Source organism: Nelumbo nucifera, chromosome 5 (assembly GCF_055504915.1).
Source record: "Nelumbo nucifera cultivar China Antique chromosome 5, China Antique-T2T, whole genome shotgun sequence".
Lineage (NCBI taxonomy): Eukaryota > Viridiplantae > Streptophyta > Magnoliopsida > Proteales > Nelumbonaceae > Nelumbo > Nelumbo nucifera.
In genome coordinates this window covers 57,924,151-57,943,522 of record NC_142653.1, presented here as the reverse complement: position 1 = coordinate 57,943,522, position 19,372 = coordinate 57,924,151, and the positions used below count along the sequence as shown (strand labels likewise).

The following is a 19,372-nucleotide window of genomic DNA, read 5'->3' as shown; positions in this document are numbered from 1 at the left end:
AAATCGATTCTCAGATTTTGGGCAATTTGATCTGAAATTAATTTTATTATATTCTGATATAATTTTAATATTGTTATATTATTATTTATTGGATTTTTGGACTGTTTGTGTGATGGAGATCAAATTCTTTAATTGGTGCCATGATCTGCGCACCCGGGAATTATTTATTTGATCTTTGGTCTATAAATATTTTTTTCTTCTTAGAAAAATGTATTAGGATTTATTCTATTGTAATTAATAGAAAATTAGGGTTTCTATTTTTTTTTTTACATTGGAAGACATGCTGGAGCGCACGGAGAAGAAGGAGATTTTTGCAGGTTTTCAGTTCGTCCGGATTAGATTGTTGCATGTTTTGAACACCAAACCCTATGCCGAGTTGACCTAGTTTGGTCCAAATTGGTTGGACTGAACCAATGGTTCGATAGGGTCTGATCTCAACCCCATGAGTCACGTCTTAAGTGGCTCAAATTTGGTTATGGGCCAGCGGTTTGATGGCCCATCACATGGACCAATTCGACCCTCTCTTGAAAACCTAATTAAGTTAAAGCAACATCAACCTAGTTCAGCATAACTGCTATATGGGTCGAATTGCTTTTTGTAGTTTAGCCCAAATACCTAGATGATATTATTGGATAATTCATGGGCCTTTAATGGGATGATTGTGTGTTAACTTAAATTAATTAGGGTTTTTACAAGTTTTTAATTGATTGGATCAATTTGTGATTGTGAATGCTTGTAATGTGTTGAATGTGATTCGTACATAGGCCATAAGTGCTTGACCCAAGTTTAATCGTATGTGGCTCTCTGCGAACATCATGCTAAATGCACATCAGTGCCACGATGCCCAAAGATCATTGGATGATCTCCTTTCTCAATGGGCCCCCAAATCAGGTTCCTCCGCAAGAGGAACCCCGCGGAATCCTAACCCGTTTTCGACCCATTTGAATCAGATTTTATGAAAGTTAGTGGGAGCCATTTTGGTATGACCTAAACCAGAGACATAGGGGCTATTTTGCTTATTCCCTCTGGATTAATATAAGTGCAAGAGATAAGGAATATCATATGATGAATTCTCTAAAGACCTTTTGTCATTAGCATGAAGGCCGACTGAATCGGTGGGTGATGCACCATAAAATTGGGCTATCCATTTTGCTGGTCCAGTTGGTTGGATTGCTTCATGAGATGATAGGGATGTCATAGACCAAGATGGGAGAGGCCTATCCTAAAATGGAAGACTCTTTCACGGTACCTTGAGGTCCACGATATGACGGGTCAACACTTACCAGACAGAAAGGTTTAACCTAAAATGGCAATGAACCTTGTCTGATGGCGGCCAAAGGGAAAACTCATTAGATGGGTGGATATGATCTTTCATAGATAGTGGTGGGGTTTTGCAGCTGAAACAGTTGGCTCCATGCACCTATGTGATTTCCCATATTTCCAAGGACATGCTCTGTGTCCCTATTACTGAAATAGGAGGGAAACCTCAAAGATAAATAAACGGAGATGGAACATAGATAAAATACCATTCTATGTAAGATAACATGAATCAATTTTAGGTCGTGGACTAATATTTTTTGCATTTTATCAGAAATGGCACACAAACAATTCGCGAAACTGTTGGATGACAATAAACTTAAGGGACCCAACTATGCTGACTGGTGCTGGAACCTTAATATGGTCCTTACGTTCGAGAAATTGGACAAGGTTGCCAAGAACCCAACTCCAGAACATCCGGGTAATAGGGCTTCTGAGGCTTGTAAGAGAGAGTGTCAAGAATGGGAAGAGAAAAAATCTCTTGCCAAATGTTGCGTTATAGCATCTTTAGATAATGCTATCTAGAGACAATTCGATAAGATTGTAGTCTGTAAAGACATTCTGGATAGTCTAAAGACTATGTATGAGGATCAGAATCGTTCTGCTTATAAGAAGGTCCTCAAGATATTGATGACCATGAAGATGACCGAGAGCCAACCAGTTCATGACCATGTCATGCGGATGATGGGGTACATAAACGAACTAGAGAAACTTGGATTCAAGCTCGATGATGACACCAAGATTGATGCTGTCCTAAACTCTCTGCCTCCCTCCTTTAATCAGTTTGTCATGAGTTACAACATGAACAAGCTAAATGTTAGCCTTCAAGAACTCAACAATATGCTGTAGAGGGTTGAAGAATTAATTAAGAAGGACAAGTCGGTAGCCATGCTAGTTGAAGGTGGAAAATCAGTCAAAAGAAAGTGGAAGGGAAAGAAGAGGCCTCAGAAGAAAGCAGGCAAGCCAAAAAGGAAGAAGAAAGACAAGTCATCGAATGAATGTCACTTCTGAAAACAGACCAGACACCGAAAGAGGAACTATCCTCAATATCTGAAATCTAAGAACAAAGAAGGTAATTTCGAATCTCTTGTCATAGAGACCAATATGCTGGTTACTTATGCATCCTGGTGTATTGACTTCAGGGCTTTTACTCATGCATGTAATACATTGCAGGGCTTCAGAGAAAGCAAAAGATTGAATGATGATGAGGTGATTCTTTACTTGGGGACTTCTACAATAGTTGCAGCTACAACTATAGGAACTGTAGATTTTATTTTCAGAGAAGGCATTGTAATGCTTAGAGATTGTGTTTAGGTACCATTACTTAAAAGCAATTTGATTTCATTTTCAAAATTTCGTAAGGATGGTTATTCTATTTTTTTCAGTGATTAGATTACTATTAAATTGAATAACAAATTCCTTACCTATGGAGAGTTTGAGAATGATCTTTATGTCCTCCATCTTTTTATGGAAATGAATATAATCAAAACTACGTTAGAAATAATCCCCAAGAAAAGAACATGTGATATGGTTAATCCCATGTGCCTGTGGTATTACCGACTTAGCCATATTAACATAGATCATATCACAAGATTAGTAAATGATGGTCCTTTGGATTTTCTAACTGTAGAAGATCATCTAACTTGTGAACCTTGCCTTCAGGGTAAGATGATGAAATGACCATTTATGGGTAAGCCTAAAATATCTACATGCACACTTGACCTGATACATACTGATGTATGTGGTCCCATGAATGTTAGGACACACAACTAGCACTATTATTTCATAACTTTCACTAATGATTATTCTTAGTATGGTTATGTGTACCTAATGAGACATAAGTCTGAATCCTTTGAAAAGTTCAAAGAGTTTAGACAAGAAGTCGAGAAATAGTTGGGGAGACACATCAAAACCCTTCAATCAGATCGATGAGGTGAATATCTCTTCGATGAATTCAGGGAGTACCTTAAGGACAATGGAATTGTATCATAGTTGTCTCCTCATGCTACATCACAATTAAACGGTGTGTCGGAAAGGAGAAACCAAACTCTATTAGATATGGGCCAATCACTTCTCATCCATTCAGAACTACCTATATTGTTCTTGTATTTCACCGAGGAGGGTCCCCAATGAGTACCTTATTATGCTGTCGAGACGAGAAATAATAGTAACCCTGTCGGTGCTTCTTCCAATGCAGAAAGTACGAAAACATCGGCAGGGTGATATCCACATCATGAACCGAGCAATAGAAGAGAAGACTAACTAGGTACCTAAAGGAGTCGAGCATCAACTAAACCGGTTAGACATGGTACCACTTCAACACCGCTGCAATACCCTCACTTAAAAGGAAACCTTAGCCCAACTATTAGGCTATGCTCGTATCTCTAAAGCTCACTCGCTAAGCCGAAGTAGCTCTCTCACAAATACCGAAAGACCTTAGCTCATACTCCTTGGGAATACAATAAAGGGCCCTAATTCAAGCCAAGTCCCCAGGAGTCAGTCTGCAAGGTGAAGACACGAAGCAACTACCGAACTGCACAGGGGTGCTGGGCCCTTCTTCTAACACAAGCTCTACTTTGGCTTCGTCAACCTCAACCTCTCAGAGGGCCGTGACCTCCTCCACTACAGCACCCTCACCTTTAGGCCCTTTGACCTCGGCCATGAGGCCGAGTGCAACAACCTCAAGATGAGATCCTAGCTCAGACTTTCCACTCGATGAGCAAGAACTAGACGAAGAGGAGGAACAAGAAGACGAGGAAGATGAAGTCATCTTATTGAAGAGATGAAGAGATTACACCACGAAACACTTGAATCACCAGCCGAGGACTACTTCATGCCAAACTCCTAAGATTGCTCAATCAAAATGAGAAAGTGAAATGACTCATCACTCTCCTTTTATAAAAGATGCCAATGGCCCTTTGCACGCGCGTGACCTCGGGAAAATGAAATGACGTGTCTACCGACCCACCTAGGAAATAGCACAAGCGTCGAATTGGCTGGTCCACCTTGCTAACCGACTTGACTCAAGGCTAATCAACTTGAAAAATTAAAGTTCCTCAATCAAGGACTACAAAACTCTTCCACACTTAGTTGTGTCCGAGCACTACACTCCTTAACTTCAGAACTGAGGGAGTGGTGTTCGGATGATGGTTGAGCTAGTTGAGGATGGAACATGGCAACCTCCGCGGCTGTTCTCTCTAGCCATGTTGATGGTGTAGACACCCCATTTTTGTGCCCCTTAGTCTTTCAACAGCATTTTGAGCTTCAAGCATGCTTCAGCTAACCTTGCGGTCGACCTGGGGTTATTTTTGGAATTTTACAAAAGTTAGTGCGTCAAGGATCTAAAACCATAGGTACGTAGAGCCCAAAAATCCAAATCCAACGACACCAATATCACCCAAATCTGACATTGTTTACCCCTTCATCTTTAGACCCAAACCCAGAACCGATTCTGATCATCTGATTGGAGTCATTTTGACCCTAAACCACATTTCACACCAAATCAGAAATCCAATACTATAGATACATATAGCCTGAAAATCCAAATCCAATGACACCAAGATCACCCAAATCCAACACCGTTTACCCCTTCATCCTGAGACTCGAAGCCGGAACCGATTCCGATCGTCCGATCAGAGTCATTTTGATCATAATCTTCATTTCATATCAAATATAAAATCAGATACCATAGGTACGTAAAGCCTAAAAACCCAAACCCAATGACACCAAGATCACCGAAATCCAATATTGTTTACCCCTCTATCTTGATACCCGAAGCTAGACTCAATCTCCAGGACCCAAACTTCCCCTCAGCCTATAGAAACATCTTAAAAATCTATGATTTGACCAGCTATGGCTTCCAACCAATCAAGCCAAATTATCTAAACTTGGAATGTCACCATTCTCTCAATCAATCTCCCACCCCTTTCTCACATCCAAAACACACAAGAAAAGCCTAGGGAGATGATCCTACACTCACTAGCCCAAAGAATACCCCCTTCACGTCCCAAACAGCTCCAAGCTTCCCTTACCCACATCCTAAACTCACTCCCCACCTCCTCTCACGTCCCTTGCGTCCCTCCATAATAGTATCAGTCCAAGAAACCCTATGTCGCACAAATTGTCAAGGAAGAAAGCATGAAGCATGTTTGAAACAACGACACCACATACTTTCAGTGGATCATCTACATAATTTGGGGCACATTCTTCATAACCTATAGCACTCAAGAGGCATGGTAAACAACTGAAGTTTGAAGTTGATACACATTAAAGATAATGACGGCTGGACCAAGCAATGCGCATGGAATTCTTCCTTTCCTTTGTCATTCCAGATACTTGTTTAAATTTTCTTGATTTACCTAGTTGTTTTTCAGACAATTTCTGTTCTCAGTTTTCTTCTTGGAAGTAGTTTAGTAGAATCAGCATATTAGCTATGCAAAGACTATAATCTCATGGATTGCATCCGATTTCCCACACTCTTCTTTATCCGTTTCTTTTATAACTTCTATTTTGTCTCATAGCTTTATACCAATTTTCAAATTCGATGGTTGTGTGCATGCATTCATTTTCTTTGTTTTAATCGTGTAAACCACTTTAGAATTTTAACACATCTATCCTTAGCATCGGCATTCGGCATCAGTATCACTTTCACTTCTTTTACACTTAGCATTGAACATGTTTTAACCGAAATCTCATCTCCCCCTTTTCTGTTTTAAATTTTAGAGTGAAGGTCCAAGTTTATTTAATTATTTAGTTATTTAGCTTGTTTCATTGGACATCCAATCTCACCCTTCCAATCTGTCCGTTCTTTTTCTAATTCTTTTTCTTTTTTCTTTCTTCCTTTGTCCTCTTAGTTCTCAGCAGGCATTGCGGTTATTCCTTTCTTTTTAAAACTCATTGCATAGTTGCCCCTATCAACGTTTACGTTCTCAGCATGTAATGGGTTTGATGTGAGTGGACTCCAAATCCTCGTCATTGCTCGTGTACTTTCTCCTCCCTTATACCAATAAACATCGCAGCTAGTATGTGTTTTAGTAGTTTAAGTTGTAGATTTCTTCATTCCTCATGCATAACCATTTGATCAGGTAGGAACTCCTAGTACCGGTCAAAATCGTTTAGATTTTTCAGGGTTTAACTGTCCATTGGTTTTTAGCAATCCATTCAGCATACAAGTATCCCTCCCTAAGTGTTTATTGTTGCTTTTTCTAGTCTTGCATTCTAGAGTACATTAGCATTGCTTGCCACTAGGATTTCATTAATTTTTATTTTCTCACTTCCTTGTAGCCATAGCTTACATACTTTAATCATTAAATCATTTTCCCTTCTCTTGAATTTTTTTAGTGACTTATGCTCCATGGTGCTTTTTTTTGTTTACGTGTTCTTAGTTCCAATATGTGTTTTCTTTTAATTGCCCAAGATTATAAAATTTTCCTTGGAACATTGGTGAACTAGAGGCCGGTTCAACCTGACGTGTGTGGGGTGCTTAACACCTTCCCGCACCATACCTTGGTCCCTGAACCCTAAGAATCTCATCCCCATCGAGCAACGAGTCATCAAGGAACCAAAATGTTTTTCTTGAAAAATCCCAAGTTTTTCTAAATTCCCAATTCTAAAAATTTAGGTGGTGACTCCAAACTCCATATCCATTTTATCTGTCCCTCCCTCCGGGTCGAGTAGCCACAGATGGCACGTGTAACAAAAGAGCACGACTAAGAAAGAGTGTCCTACACGGACAAAGAAGAGGGTTCCGTCGAAAAAGAGGAAACCTCCCGAAGACCTCAGCGGACGACCTCATCCCAACAACCCTGGAAGCACTATCCATTTATAACATGGACACCTAGCTATAAATAGGTATTCCTCGCTCGAGGTAAGGGACTTTTTGAAGAAGTCTCTATGAATATCTTTACACTATCTCTTCGATTCAGACCAAGCATTATTTCAACCTACTCGGCCCGACCACCTCTTTCTCTACCCAACTGACTTGAGCGTCAGAATACCTACCCAAGGAACAATTCCTCAGGCCTCTGACATTTCTCCTAGTTGTAGATTTCCATGCGCGGCTTTGTCCTTTCTCTTCAACTTTGTCTAATTGGTAGGATCATCTGATCGTATCCTCGGTTCAGAACACCTCGGATCGGATTGCATCAATAGGGATTTTGTATTTGATCCCCAACTTTCTTCCATCAATAACATTTACTTGCTAGAAAGCTTTTTTTTGAAATATTTAAAAGGTACAATTCCTTCTTTGATACAGTTTATATCTACACCTAAATCAATTAGGGTTATAACTGAGAAACTAAAATCTTTAATTTTAATTGTTACCTTTGAGTACCATTTTTGGTACTTGACTTCTTCAATTGAATACAGAAAGTTTTCATCACTTCCCACAAATTCAGTAGGTTTTACATTTTCCATTTCTAATGATCTACTAGGCCGTTCTTGGTATACTGAATCTTTATAAGATTTTAATATTTTAATTCTTGCTTTTAGCGATCTAACCTCATTTTTTAGATTATTGACCCCCTACCTTAGATCTGACAAGGTTTGAGACTGTTTTTTTATCCTTTTCTTTACTGTTTTATATTGCCATAAGTAGATGCTTTTTTCTAATTTCCTCATCAGGAATATCTTATAGTATTTCTAACAAATATTCTTCCTTTAACCAGAGCATATTAACTCTATTTGATTCGTCTTTTGTACTGGTTTCATGTACAAAGACCCTTGTTTGTTGCAACATGCTTCTGAAAAGGTAGAGGTTTCTCTTTCTTATTCAGAAGTGGGAGTGGATATTCTTTACTGTTTTATATTGCCACACGTAGATGTTTTTTTCTAGTTTCCTCATCAAGAATATCTTATAGTATTTCTAATAGATATTCTTGCTTTAATGAGAGCATATTAACTCTTTTTTTATTCATCTTTTGTACTGGTTTCGTATTTACATGTACATAGACCCTTGGTTGTTGTAACATGCTTCTGAAAAGGTTGAGGTTTATCTTTCTTATTCAGAAGTGAGAGTGGCTTTTCCTTCTAATTTATTTAATTCATTAACCTTTTTTAGGTTTTTAAAACACTTCTTAGCAAAATGACCTTTCTTCCTGCATTTAAAGTAGGTGGCAGCTTTATAATCTTTCTTATTTTTAGAAGATTTTGATTTTCTTTCGTTTTTCTCATATTTCCTTATGTGAAATTTAGGCTTTCTTCTTTTTTTTTGTGCTGGTTTAGCACTTGTGGGTTCAGGACCTACTCCAAACTGGTAGCAAAAATCACCTAACTCTTATTGTTAGTTTTTTCTCTCTTAAGTTGCTTTTTCAGACGTAGATCATTACATAAATCTAGTCCTACTTGGCTTATTATTTGGATTAGATACTCAAATGTATAATTAGGGTATTGTATTCTGCCTCCACCAAGAAATAAATTGTTCTTTCCAATAGGCTTTTCTTGAATTAGTTAGCCTATGGACTTTGGATAGGAATACGTCTTTATACCGTCTAAAACTAGATAGTGTTTTGTACTTAAGGTTTATAAGTTGTTAACTTAATCTCTTTGTCATATCAACATAATTTCCTATGAACTGATTTAGTATGTTTAAATACTAAGGAGGTAACCCCATGTGGAATGGGTTGGCCTTGACTTGAGACTGTTTCTCCATCTTCATCCCTTTTAACCGAGTTAAGGATGGAATCTCTCTCCTTGGGTAAGATAATTGTTCCACCAGCATATAGTGTCATATAATGGATTAATTCATGAACCTGGTATTTAGATAAACCATCCAAATTCCATTCATAGAATGTATTTCCATCATAACTTATTTGAGGTCTTATGGGTTCCTCAACCAGAAAGTCTATTGGTGTATGCCTGGGATAATAAGACCTTTTATTTTTGTTTGAGAGATTATTTAGCTTTATTGAGGGTTTATCAGATTTTTAAATTTCTGATTTTAATTCAATTTCTAGTTCCTCGCTTAATAGGTCTATGAGTGGGAATATGACATTTCTTCTTCTTCTTATTCTTCTTTTAATTTTTTAGAAGATTTCTTTGAAGATTCTCCCTTTTCCCAATTGGAGTTCTGAATTGAAATAATTTTGGTTACTACATCCTTGTAGTTCATTTTGGATAAGTCTAGCATGTTTCATTTAATTCTAATGTCTCGAGGAAATTCTCTCACCATTTCCATTGGTTTTTCTTTTTTAATTATTGTTTTTCTCTTATTAGAGACTTCTAAGGAACTAAACAGAGTTTCAATTCGATTTGTCTATTTGCCTAAAACATCTAGGCATATGTTTGTATAATTATTTTGTTCTATTATTTGAGAACAATTTTCTAGTATTACCTTCTTAGCTTCTCTAATTATAGAAGAATTTTTTATTGGACTAGCTATTAGCTTGCCTTTTCCTATCTTTATTGCTTCTAGAGGAGGATGTACCGATTCTATGATTTCACCTATAGAAGCAGTCTTCCATGCTCTTGAAAGTTTATTTGTGACACATAAATCTAGTTCTTCTTTTGGGGCTTTATATTTTTAAACTATTTTTGTTGTACAAACCAATCCCAAAAAGGAATATTTTCCTTAGCTTATAACATATCTTCGTACCAAAGTTCTCTAGTACGATCCCTTTCAGCTTTAGGGAAGTTTCAAAGAACCATATCTTCCTTATTGGTTAGGAATTAAAATCTAACCTAATATGGTCTTTGCTTATTTGAAATTCTTCTTCAATTTCTAAGACATTTATCTGAAAATCTGCTTTTGTTGGTTTGTAAGATTTCACAGAAGGGACTTGATTTTGGGTTGTATGATAAGCTAAAGGTGGCATATTGACTATTGGTGTTTGGTATGTAGCATATATTATGCCTGTAGGGGGATGAGGTGGTTCTAACAGATCCACCAATTTTCTAGAATAAAAAGATCTTACCTCCAATGGTTCAGAGTACGATGGCCTCAACGATGTTTAGGCTCTCTTGAACCCAAGGTTCAAAATATTGATACAGGGTGGTATGCCGGTAGGGCGTATCAGCCTATATTGGCATTGTTTCTTTTCTTTTGTTATTTTTATTTTTTCGAATCTGGTTCAAAGGGGCCTGTCTAAGGCCAATCTGTTAGACAATTTTTGTATGCCCTTAGCTTCAATCCGTTTTGATGTACTTTTGATTTTTAGTGTAAATAAATAAAGTAAATGTTTGATTCATATTGTTTGGTATAATTCTGTGTAAGACCCTAAAACTGGACACTTATAGAGACTCGTGTTAGTTTTAACTGTTCACAGCCATTGGATAAGTCTGGGGAGATTTATCCTGCCAAGGCCAATACTAGTGTGCCACCAAGTGTTGGGATGGCCTGTCTCGACTACCAGGGTAAGACCCAAGGCACATGCAGTATGAGATTACTCGGATCCTTGAACCGGACGAGATTTCCAGTATTGCCCTGGACCTTGGAGACAGATGGGCAAAACTGGAAAGTTACACCTGACCCCTAGACTTGATTATGACACTTCACTAGGTGTCGGATCGGGCTGTCTTTGATATGCCAATCAGTGAGATCCTTAGCGGGGGTCAAAACCTGGGCATGTTGGGGCAGTCTAAGAATTCATTTGAGTGGGTGATCATAGTGACAGGATCAACCCCTTTGTCGGACAAAGGTAATGATCGGGAATGCACTCTCTCTGATGGAAACCAAACTGCCGGCAGTTGATTTCAATCGTTAGAATTTTGTTTTGCAAAATTTATATATGTATATATATATATATATATATATATATATATATATATATATATATATATACGGTTTCAAAATGTTTGCAAATGGTTTTAATTCCCAGGATCCATGTGAGTAGAGAGTGCGGCACTGTTCCTTGCAGCCGAGGGAGAGGTCCTCTCTTGTCGGGCAGTGCTTGATCATTAAGGGCTGAGAGGTTAAGTGTAAGACCATTTAGGATAGTACCTGATGGGCTAATCTTGCACCTGCCCACAGTCCCTGGGTTTTTTATAAGATGGGTTGGCCCAGGGACCACTTAATGTAAGTGTTGGGCCCATAGGGTCCATGTGATGGGCTCAGGGGTTCACTGAGCTTTTTCAGTGAATTCGGCTGGGCCTTGTAATAAAGGCTGGGCCAAACCCATGTGGCTAGTGTGTAGATCAATGCTTGGGTCCCACGCCATACAAAGAAGCCCAACTGGGCAGCAGATTGGAAACTAGTTAAGCACTGAACACTTAATGGGCCAAAAGCCCATTTCGAGCTGGGCTGATATGATCACCCATCTATGGGGCAGATCTGAGATCAATGTTAGCAAAAGGATTGGGCCTTTAACCTCATCCACTATGGGAGACCAAATTCAAATCAGATTTGAATCTGGTAAACTCCTGATAAGATTAGGAATAAGCTAACTTAATCTGCAGATAGGATTAAGATCATCCTCTATCCAAATATTGATTTGGATTGGGATAACTCCTAATAAGGAGGTTTCTTAATCAAGAAGAAAAGGGGAGAAACCCTAAGTAAAAGAGAGAGATTTCGAACCTAAGGGTTTTTGAAGGAAAAATACATCATGCGAATTGAGATTAGATCTCATACACACTCTAGAGAGAAGAGAAGCAATTTCAGCCATCTTCGTCCTTGGAGTTCTCCTCCAGCCGCCGCCGTTCCCTCTTGCAAGATTCGATCTTTGCAGAAGAAGGAAGTCAAGAAATTAGTTTTTGACATCAGTCTTGCAGAAAAGACTGAAAAGATTCGGTGTTCAGAGTTTCCAGAGGATTCTTGCGAAGGATCCAGTGTGTATGACGCACTCTACTGGTTCCGTTCCACAAATAACTGTGTCATCTTCAGCAGGAGTGGATCTTGGTGTCTTCTTTGGGCGTGAACACCAACTTTGGGAGATACTGCTTCTCTGGATCAGGTATAATCCTCCCTTTTCCTTTTGGTTCAGATCTGGTTCGATTATGGTTCAAGTAGGATCTTTGAATATTGTATTCTAAATTTAGGGAATACGATTCCTATTTGGGAGAAGGTAGGAAAAATTTTTGAAATTCGCCCACCCATTCCGCAACCTTCTTAGCGTCCATTAGATGGATCCTACCATTCTTTCACAATCTACCCCCAAAATGATAATTAATATCGAGTTATAATTGATGTAAATTCCCACACTCATAGTCAACTATGGGAAATATTCTAAAGTAAGTATATTCAATATCCAACATTCAAGTTTTAGCTTAACTTTCTATGTATTTAGATATTAAAATAAATCCACTTTTTTATTTTTTAGACCTAAATTGTCAAGCATTATTTTTTGGGGGTTTGTCTAGCCTTGTCTGAGGGGTGGCAATTTTCCCTATAAAAGTGGGGCCCCACCCCATCCCATCCCACATGGAGAACAGGTTTTCCTAAATCTTAAATGGGGATATGGCCGGGGTGGAAAAAATATTTTTGCCCCGAATCAAAGATGGGGTGGGGATGGGGTTTGCAATATAATTCTCTTAACCTACCCCAAACTCGGTGATGAATTATTAAAATATTCCTAGGTTTAATATTAAATTTTAAAACACTCATTGAGTTTCCCCCAAATTCTAAAAACCTAGGATCCCATAATCACATTTCTAAAATACAACAAATTACTATAACCTTGTATCTAAAATACCTCTAAATTTTGATGTATTCTTGAGTAATTTCTTCTGGGCATGGGAACTTCAAGGATCCCCCGTCCCCAATGGGGAAAGGCTGCCTCGCCCAGTTGCCATTTCTACCTTGTCCAATTGTAAACTAAGTTGTGTCGTTAGCAAGGTTCAAAGTATCAAAACCTGATATTAGGAATTAGATACTTTTGTAAATGTTATACAATAATAATTGTTAATAAACAATGGTAACTAAAATATAGTTATTAGGTAAAAGTTACTAATATGACTATGGATGTTTTTTTGTCTCGATATATTGATAAATTAAACCATGGTCTTATGTGAAAGTGGCCAAATTCGCTTGCTCTAAATAAATTTGTATTATTTTTTATATCTAATAGCTAGATAAATTTCTATTAATATTTAAACTATTGGATCAATATTAATCATGTGTAATTTTTAAATGTATTTTAAATTATAACTTTTGTACAATAATAATAATAGTAGTAATAATTGTTATAAGATTTTATAATCAATTATAACTATTATAAGACTACATTATTACATGTTTAAATGGAATCTATTTTAATTAATTAGCATTTGTTCATGTTTTTATTAGGTTAAGTGTATTTTTATTTATTTCGTACTAATTTGATTTTTTCCATTGACTTTTTAATTTTTTTTTTAAATTTATGAGATCAAGTTTCAATGTATTTCATAATTTCATTAATAATAACAATTAATTTAAATAAACTTTAAATTTGTTAAGAATCATCATTGTCAATTGAAACATTTATAATATTACATGATTATTTTTATACTATTAACAATAATTTATCTATAATATATAAAACAAATACTTGCTTTATGTTTGAATTTGGTGGGGACTTGTATAACAGGTTTCCCTATCTTTTCCCTCCTTTCCCTATGTTTCCTTTTAAACCAAACATAGCCTAATGGAATAAATGGGGGTAGGGGGTTTCATTTAATGGGTCGAATCAACCATCGACTTTCCATTGAAATTTCTATTTCCTCTCTCTTTGCTTAAGGCTCAATTTAGAAAGAGTACAAATACAAATATGTAGAGTGCAAAACCTTACATTTTATATGTATTTATACTATACATATTTGTATATATACTTTTTACAAATTGAGGTATTTGAGAAGAGTACAAATACAAATATGTGCAACACAAAACCGTGCATTTTGTATTTTTAAAGCTTATATTTGATACCAACTGAAGGGTGACTCATTGGTATGTTAGCTGATTTGCTCTAATATTGTCACAGAATCAATTCCTATAACTACCGATTTGGAAAAAAGAGGTTATTAGTAGTGCATGGCACCAAATATTTGATTGTATTTTGTATTGTACATACCTATATTTGTACTCCTCCCAAACTAAGCCATAGGAATTTTGAGGGGCCCAAAAGGCAAAAGAGGAGTGAGAATGTATTGAGTTAAGCAATATATTATAAGATTTTTTTTAAAGAATGTTTTTATAATATTGGTTTTGCACTACAAGGCTTCTAGCACTACTGTATTGGTACAATGCGTAGTCCACATTGTTGCTGCAAAGGCCAAACCACAGGTCCAAATGGTAGACATGTATGATAGCCCAATGAAAGGAAAAGTTATATGCCAAGACCTACCAAACTAGAAATATGAGATTCAATCGACCAAAGATTAATGTTACAACACGTGATTTTATACTATGTATTTAGTATTTAATGCAATAAACTAATAACTTTTGAAGGTAGGTGGCAATTAGACATATTCAAGGGTCGGTTTGAGCTTGTATTTGTATCAACATAATACATTCAAACCCGAATCCGAACCTGAGCCCGACCCGACCATAGGGCTTATGTCTTAAACCCAAGCCCGACTCTCATATAAAAACCGAAGTTTGGATCCAACCCTAGAAAATGGATTTTCTTTTTCGTTTTTTATTCAATAAAAAAGTATTTTATTTATTTTCAAATCTCTGAAACTTAGAAGTATATCAGAAGCCTCATGGACCAAAGTTAAAGGTCTCTCTTTCTTGCGAAGCATTGCATGGATTTTTTTCAAAGTCCTTCACACTACTCTCTTGCTCAACTTTGGAAGTATCTTTTAAACAACCTATTCAAAGAAGTATCTTTCTGCACTATTTTAAGTAACCTATTCCGACTAGCTTATGTGTTTTTCTTTATTTCTCACTTTTTTATTCTTTGTTTTGGTTTTCCCTTCAACTAACTGTCTTTTCCTTTTGTTGTTAGGTTTTGGTCTTAGTGCAGATTTTGGTTTCAGATTATCTTTCTTGGAATCCATTTTCTTCTATCATTGCATGCTGCACGTGCACAGGAATAGGAAAACCTCACAACCTCTTCCCACAATAATTAAAAATTTTATCCTGGAGGAAAATTCATCAAAGATAATCCCTAAATTGAATCCAATAGGCTAAGTTTGGAAGCAGTACAAATACAAATACGTAGAGCACAAAACTTTATATTTTGTATTATTTGGTGTGTGTTTGTATTTGTACTCCTTACAAACTGAACCTTATATTTTATACTATTTTGTACTCTTTCTAAATTGAACTTTAGATTCCATTTGGAAGGAGTATAAATGCAAATATGTAAAGTGCAAAATCTTATATTTTGTATGTATTTGTATCATGGTTTTCAAAACCGGATTGGACTGGATGGTCAGACTAGATAAACTGGGAATCGATCACCTGACCACTTCCGTTTTCTCTAAAACCGTTGATTTTGGTCAGCAAACCACTGAACCGATCAGTTAACCGTTCGAACGGTTTTGACCATTTTCTAATTTTTTATTTATTTTTATTTTTTTGTCAGAATGGGCCGGCTGTTCAGGTCGAACGGTTGAACCGTTCGGACTAATAACCAGACCCCGGACTGGTTTAGTCACCGGTTCATTTTTAAAAACCATGATTTGTACTGTATATATTTGTATTTGTACTCCTTTCAAACTGAGTCTTAAGAGAAAAAAAAAAAAAAATTCAAACCAAACTGCGAGTTCAAATAAATTTGATAAAAATGATATTTGGCCAAACCGCGTGGAACTAATGGCCCCTCCCTATGAAGCACTTTTGATTCCAGACGCAACTGACTCATGGGGAGTGAATCTAAAAGACAAAAAAATTAATAATAGGCGGGTGATTTGCAATTTCCTTTGGCCTCTTATCTCTAATAACAAAAACAAACTTTTGCCAGAAAATTGCTTAATACTAATTAGGCTATGTTTGGCTTAAAGGAAAAGGTAAGAAAACCTGTACAAAATTTGTAAAAGTTTCCCTATCTTTTTCTTTCTTTACCTACTTTTTTCTTCAAATCAAACACAACCTTATGATTTATGTATGGAAAAATCTAATGAAGGGCATAGTTAATGAAACTAGGTTAAAACCTTCCCAAACCGCACCTTCAACCTATGCATGTGAGGTTCTTTCAACTACGTTAAAGATGGTGACGTTGGATAATAATATCGATACCATCAAAGGAAGAAACATTTGGTTATTCCAAAAGCTAATGATGACTGCTTTAAAAATAGCTCCAAATTAACCTAACCTCTCCTATCTCCATCAAGCATGGAGAATGGGAAAGATAAAATTATTAATGTTAAAGTTTCTCGAGTTTGACAAAATTGCCATGCGTGGATTCATTGGATAAGAACCTCCAAGTTTAAAGTAGAGAATATTTAAGGGGCATTCTTTTTCTAGATTTTGAGAGGGGAAAAGTTGGTCAATGGATTTATTTCTCATTGATCAAGAATATCATATTCTTTTTTTAGATTAATGTGGGGACGAGGGAAAGTTTATTTTCCTAGGTTTCACTTAAGCCCCCTCCCATATCCTAGGTGGGTAAATAACTTTCTCACTTGGGGGAAGATTCCAACACTTAAATGAGACAAAATTGTTCCATTTAATAATAGATTTTTATGGCTAAAATGACCATTTTCTTTTTTACATGGGAAATAAAAGAACATGGGTAAATACATTTACCCAGGTAAGTGTTATCTAAGAAAAACTTACCTAAATAACTGCATTTACCCGGATATATAACTTACCGAAAAGCAAATGGGGCCTTTATAACATGCATCATGCAAGGGATGGGGAACAAAGATTCGAAGAAATTTTGAGTAGGGGAAAGTAGTAAACCTAGAAAGTCTTCGAGCAAGTTGTTTTTGAAGGAAGAAGAAAACGAACTAAGAGTTGCTCAGGAATAACCTTGATCTCTAGACTTGTTAACCTTGATGCTCTCAAAAAGGACAGGAATAAAGAAGATGATCGTTGGGCAAGATGTCTCATTGTAAAAGTTCTGGGTGAAGGCAAACCAATTTAGGTGATCATAGACAAAGTCAAAATTTTGGGTAATAAAGAGTAGGACCGACATCCGATTCATTGGTAATGGTTTCTTCTTGTTTTATTTTTCTTTTACTGATGATTATAACTTGGGGGTGTTCTTTCTTTGGATTTTGAGAGGGGGGAAAGTAGGTCAATGGGATTTTGGTTCCCATTGAGTAAGAATTCCATGTTCTTTTTTCAGATTAATGTGGGGACCATGGAAAGTTTATTTGCCTGGGTATCTCCTAGGTGGGTAAATAAGTTTTCCACCTTGGGGAAAAGTTTCCAATACTTGAATGGGACAAAAGTGCCCATTTTAATAATGAATTTTTATAGCTAAAATGATCATTTCCTTTTTCTACTTGGGAGATAAAAGAACATGAATAAATACACTTACCCGAGTAAGTGTTTCCCAAGAAAAACTTACCCAAATAATTGTATTTACCTGGGTAATAAGTTACTAAAAAGTGAATAGGGCCTTGATTTTGGCAGAAGGCCCTTAGATTATAAACGTTAAATACTTGGTTATTCTCAAATGGAAAGTCGGCTTCAATCCTCTCACTACCAAACTCAAGGTGGCCAGTTTGTAGGGTCAAGCTCCTGGGTCTCCCTTTGGACTATTGGTCCAAGGATGATCTTGAGATCATTCGCTAATGTGGAAGAAGTGCTTAAGTTAGACACAAATGCCAAAAAGATGTTTAGAATGATTTACCCTTGTCTTTGGGTGAGAGTTTATCTAACTCGCCATTTCAAGTTGCAAATTCCTCTAACTTCAAGAACATAAAATCAAAGCTTTTTATGAAAATATCTATGAACTATGTCTAAATTACGGAAGACGTGGACACAAATCCAATGCTTGCCTAACTAATTGCAAAGCTAAGGAAGAGGGCTGGAAGGTTGTTCATCGTAGGAAAAGCTCCTTCTAAAAGAAATAGCCTATGGAGATCAATCGAGTTGGAGAAAAAGAATGAAGGGTATAGGATGGACTCCTAAGGGAATTAACCTCATAAATTCCTCAATTAGCATGATGCCTCAACATATCATGAATTATAAGATCCCTAAAGGTGTAATTGATGACATTAATAAGAGCCAAAGAGAATTCTTATGGACAAATAATAGTGAAAGAAAACCCCTTTGTTTAGTTAATTGTGATAGGGCTTGTACCACCAAGAAATGGGGTGGGTTAGGCCTTAAAAATATAGGCTAGCTAAGTTAATGATGCTTGTTTAGCTAAAACTTGGTTGGAGAATCCTCAATGAGAAGGAAAACATTTGGGTTCTAGTTGTTACTAAGAAGTATTTAAGAGGAGAGAATTTTTGGGAAGTTAAAAATAAAAAAGAGCATTTGTGGGCCTGGAGAGGAATTCTCTCTTCTAGAAATTTACTAAAAAGGGTATTGGATGGGAAATGGGCAATGCTAATGATATAAATTTATGGAATGATAATTAGGTCGATGATAGCCCAATTAGAAGTTGTGTAAATATGGATACGATTGATATCCAATGCTGATTTGAAAGTCACTGATATTGATATTTGATGGAGGGTGATTCGGCCCGACTTTAGATTAGGGGACACGTGGACATGACTTGACATAAGTGATACCTCGGCACAAAAACTTTGCTAAGGTCCAGCGTGGCAGCTCGGCTACAAGACACTTCTCCGAGTGCCCCGAGCTCCGAGCTCCAATTCTTCCAGAGCAAACGTTCTGAACTGAGGTGATCCTAAGTCAGGGGCGTCCTGAGCTGAGGGCATCCCGAGACGAGTTCATTCCCAAAGTTAAGACGAGCTCAATAGCCCCACCTCGGGTAGAAGCACCTCGATATGATACCAGTAGCTCGGTAAAGAGTAGCTCGGTGCGAGATAGCTCGGTGAAGGGTAGCTCGGTACAAAGTAGCTCTGGATAAAAGTAACTTAGTGAATCACGGAAGGATCTCTTGCCCAACAATTATACCCGCCGAATCTGCAGACTGCACCCACGTATCTCGTCAGGCGGCGTTGTGCCTGCCAACTCTGAAAGATGTCTCATGCCTGGCAATGCCGTACTCTACAACGGCTACCTGCGCCCACCACCTCAGGTCTGGCAGTAACGGCTGCGGCAGAGGGACAGAGGCGG

At 37.2% G+C, this 19,372-nt stretch overlaps 1 protein-coding gene across 1 annotated transcript; it reads left to right on the top strand.

The window, feature by feature from the left end:
• Positions 1 to 1,593: 1,593 nt before the first annotated feature.
• On the top strand, positions 1,594 to 2,515 carry LOC104596931 (uncharacterized). The gene is made up of 4 exons (XM_088888272.1): positions 1,594 to 1,759; positions 1,865 to 2,133; positions 2,335 to 2,389; positions 2,460 to 2,515. Exons 1-4 carry the CDS (start codon positions 1,594 to 1,596, stop codon positions 2,513 to 2,515), a joined length of 546 nt encoding a protein of 181 aa, XP_088744398.1.
• The last annotated feature ends 16,857 nt before the right edge of the window (positions 2,516 to 19,372 follow it).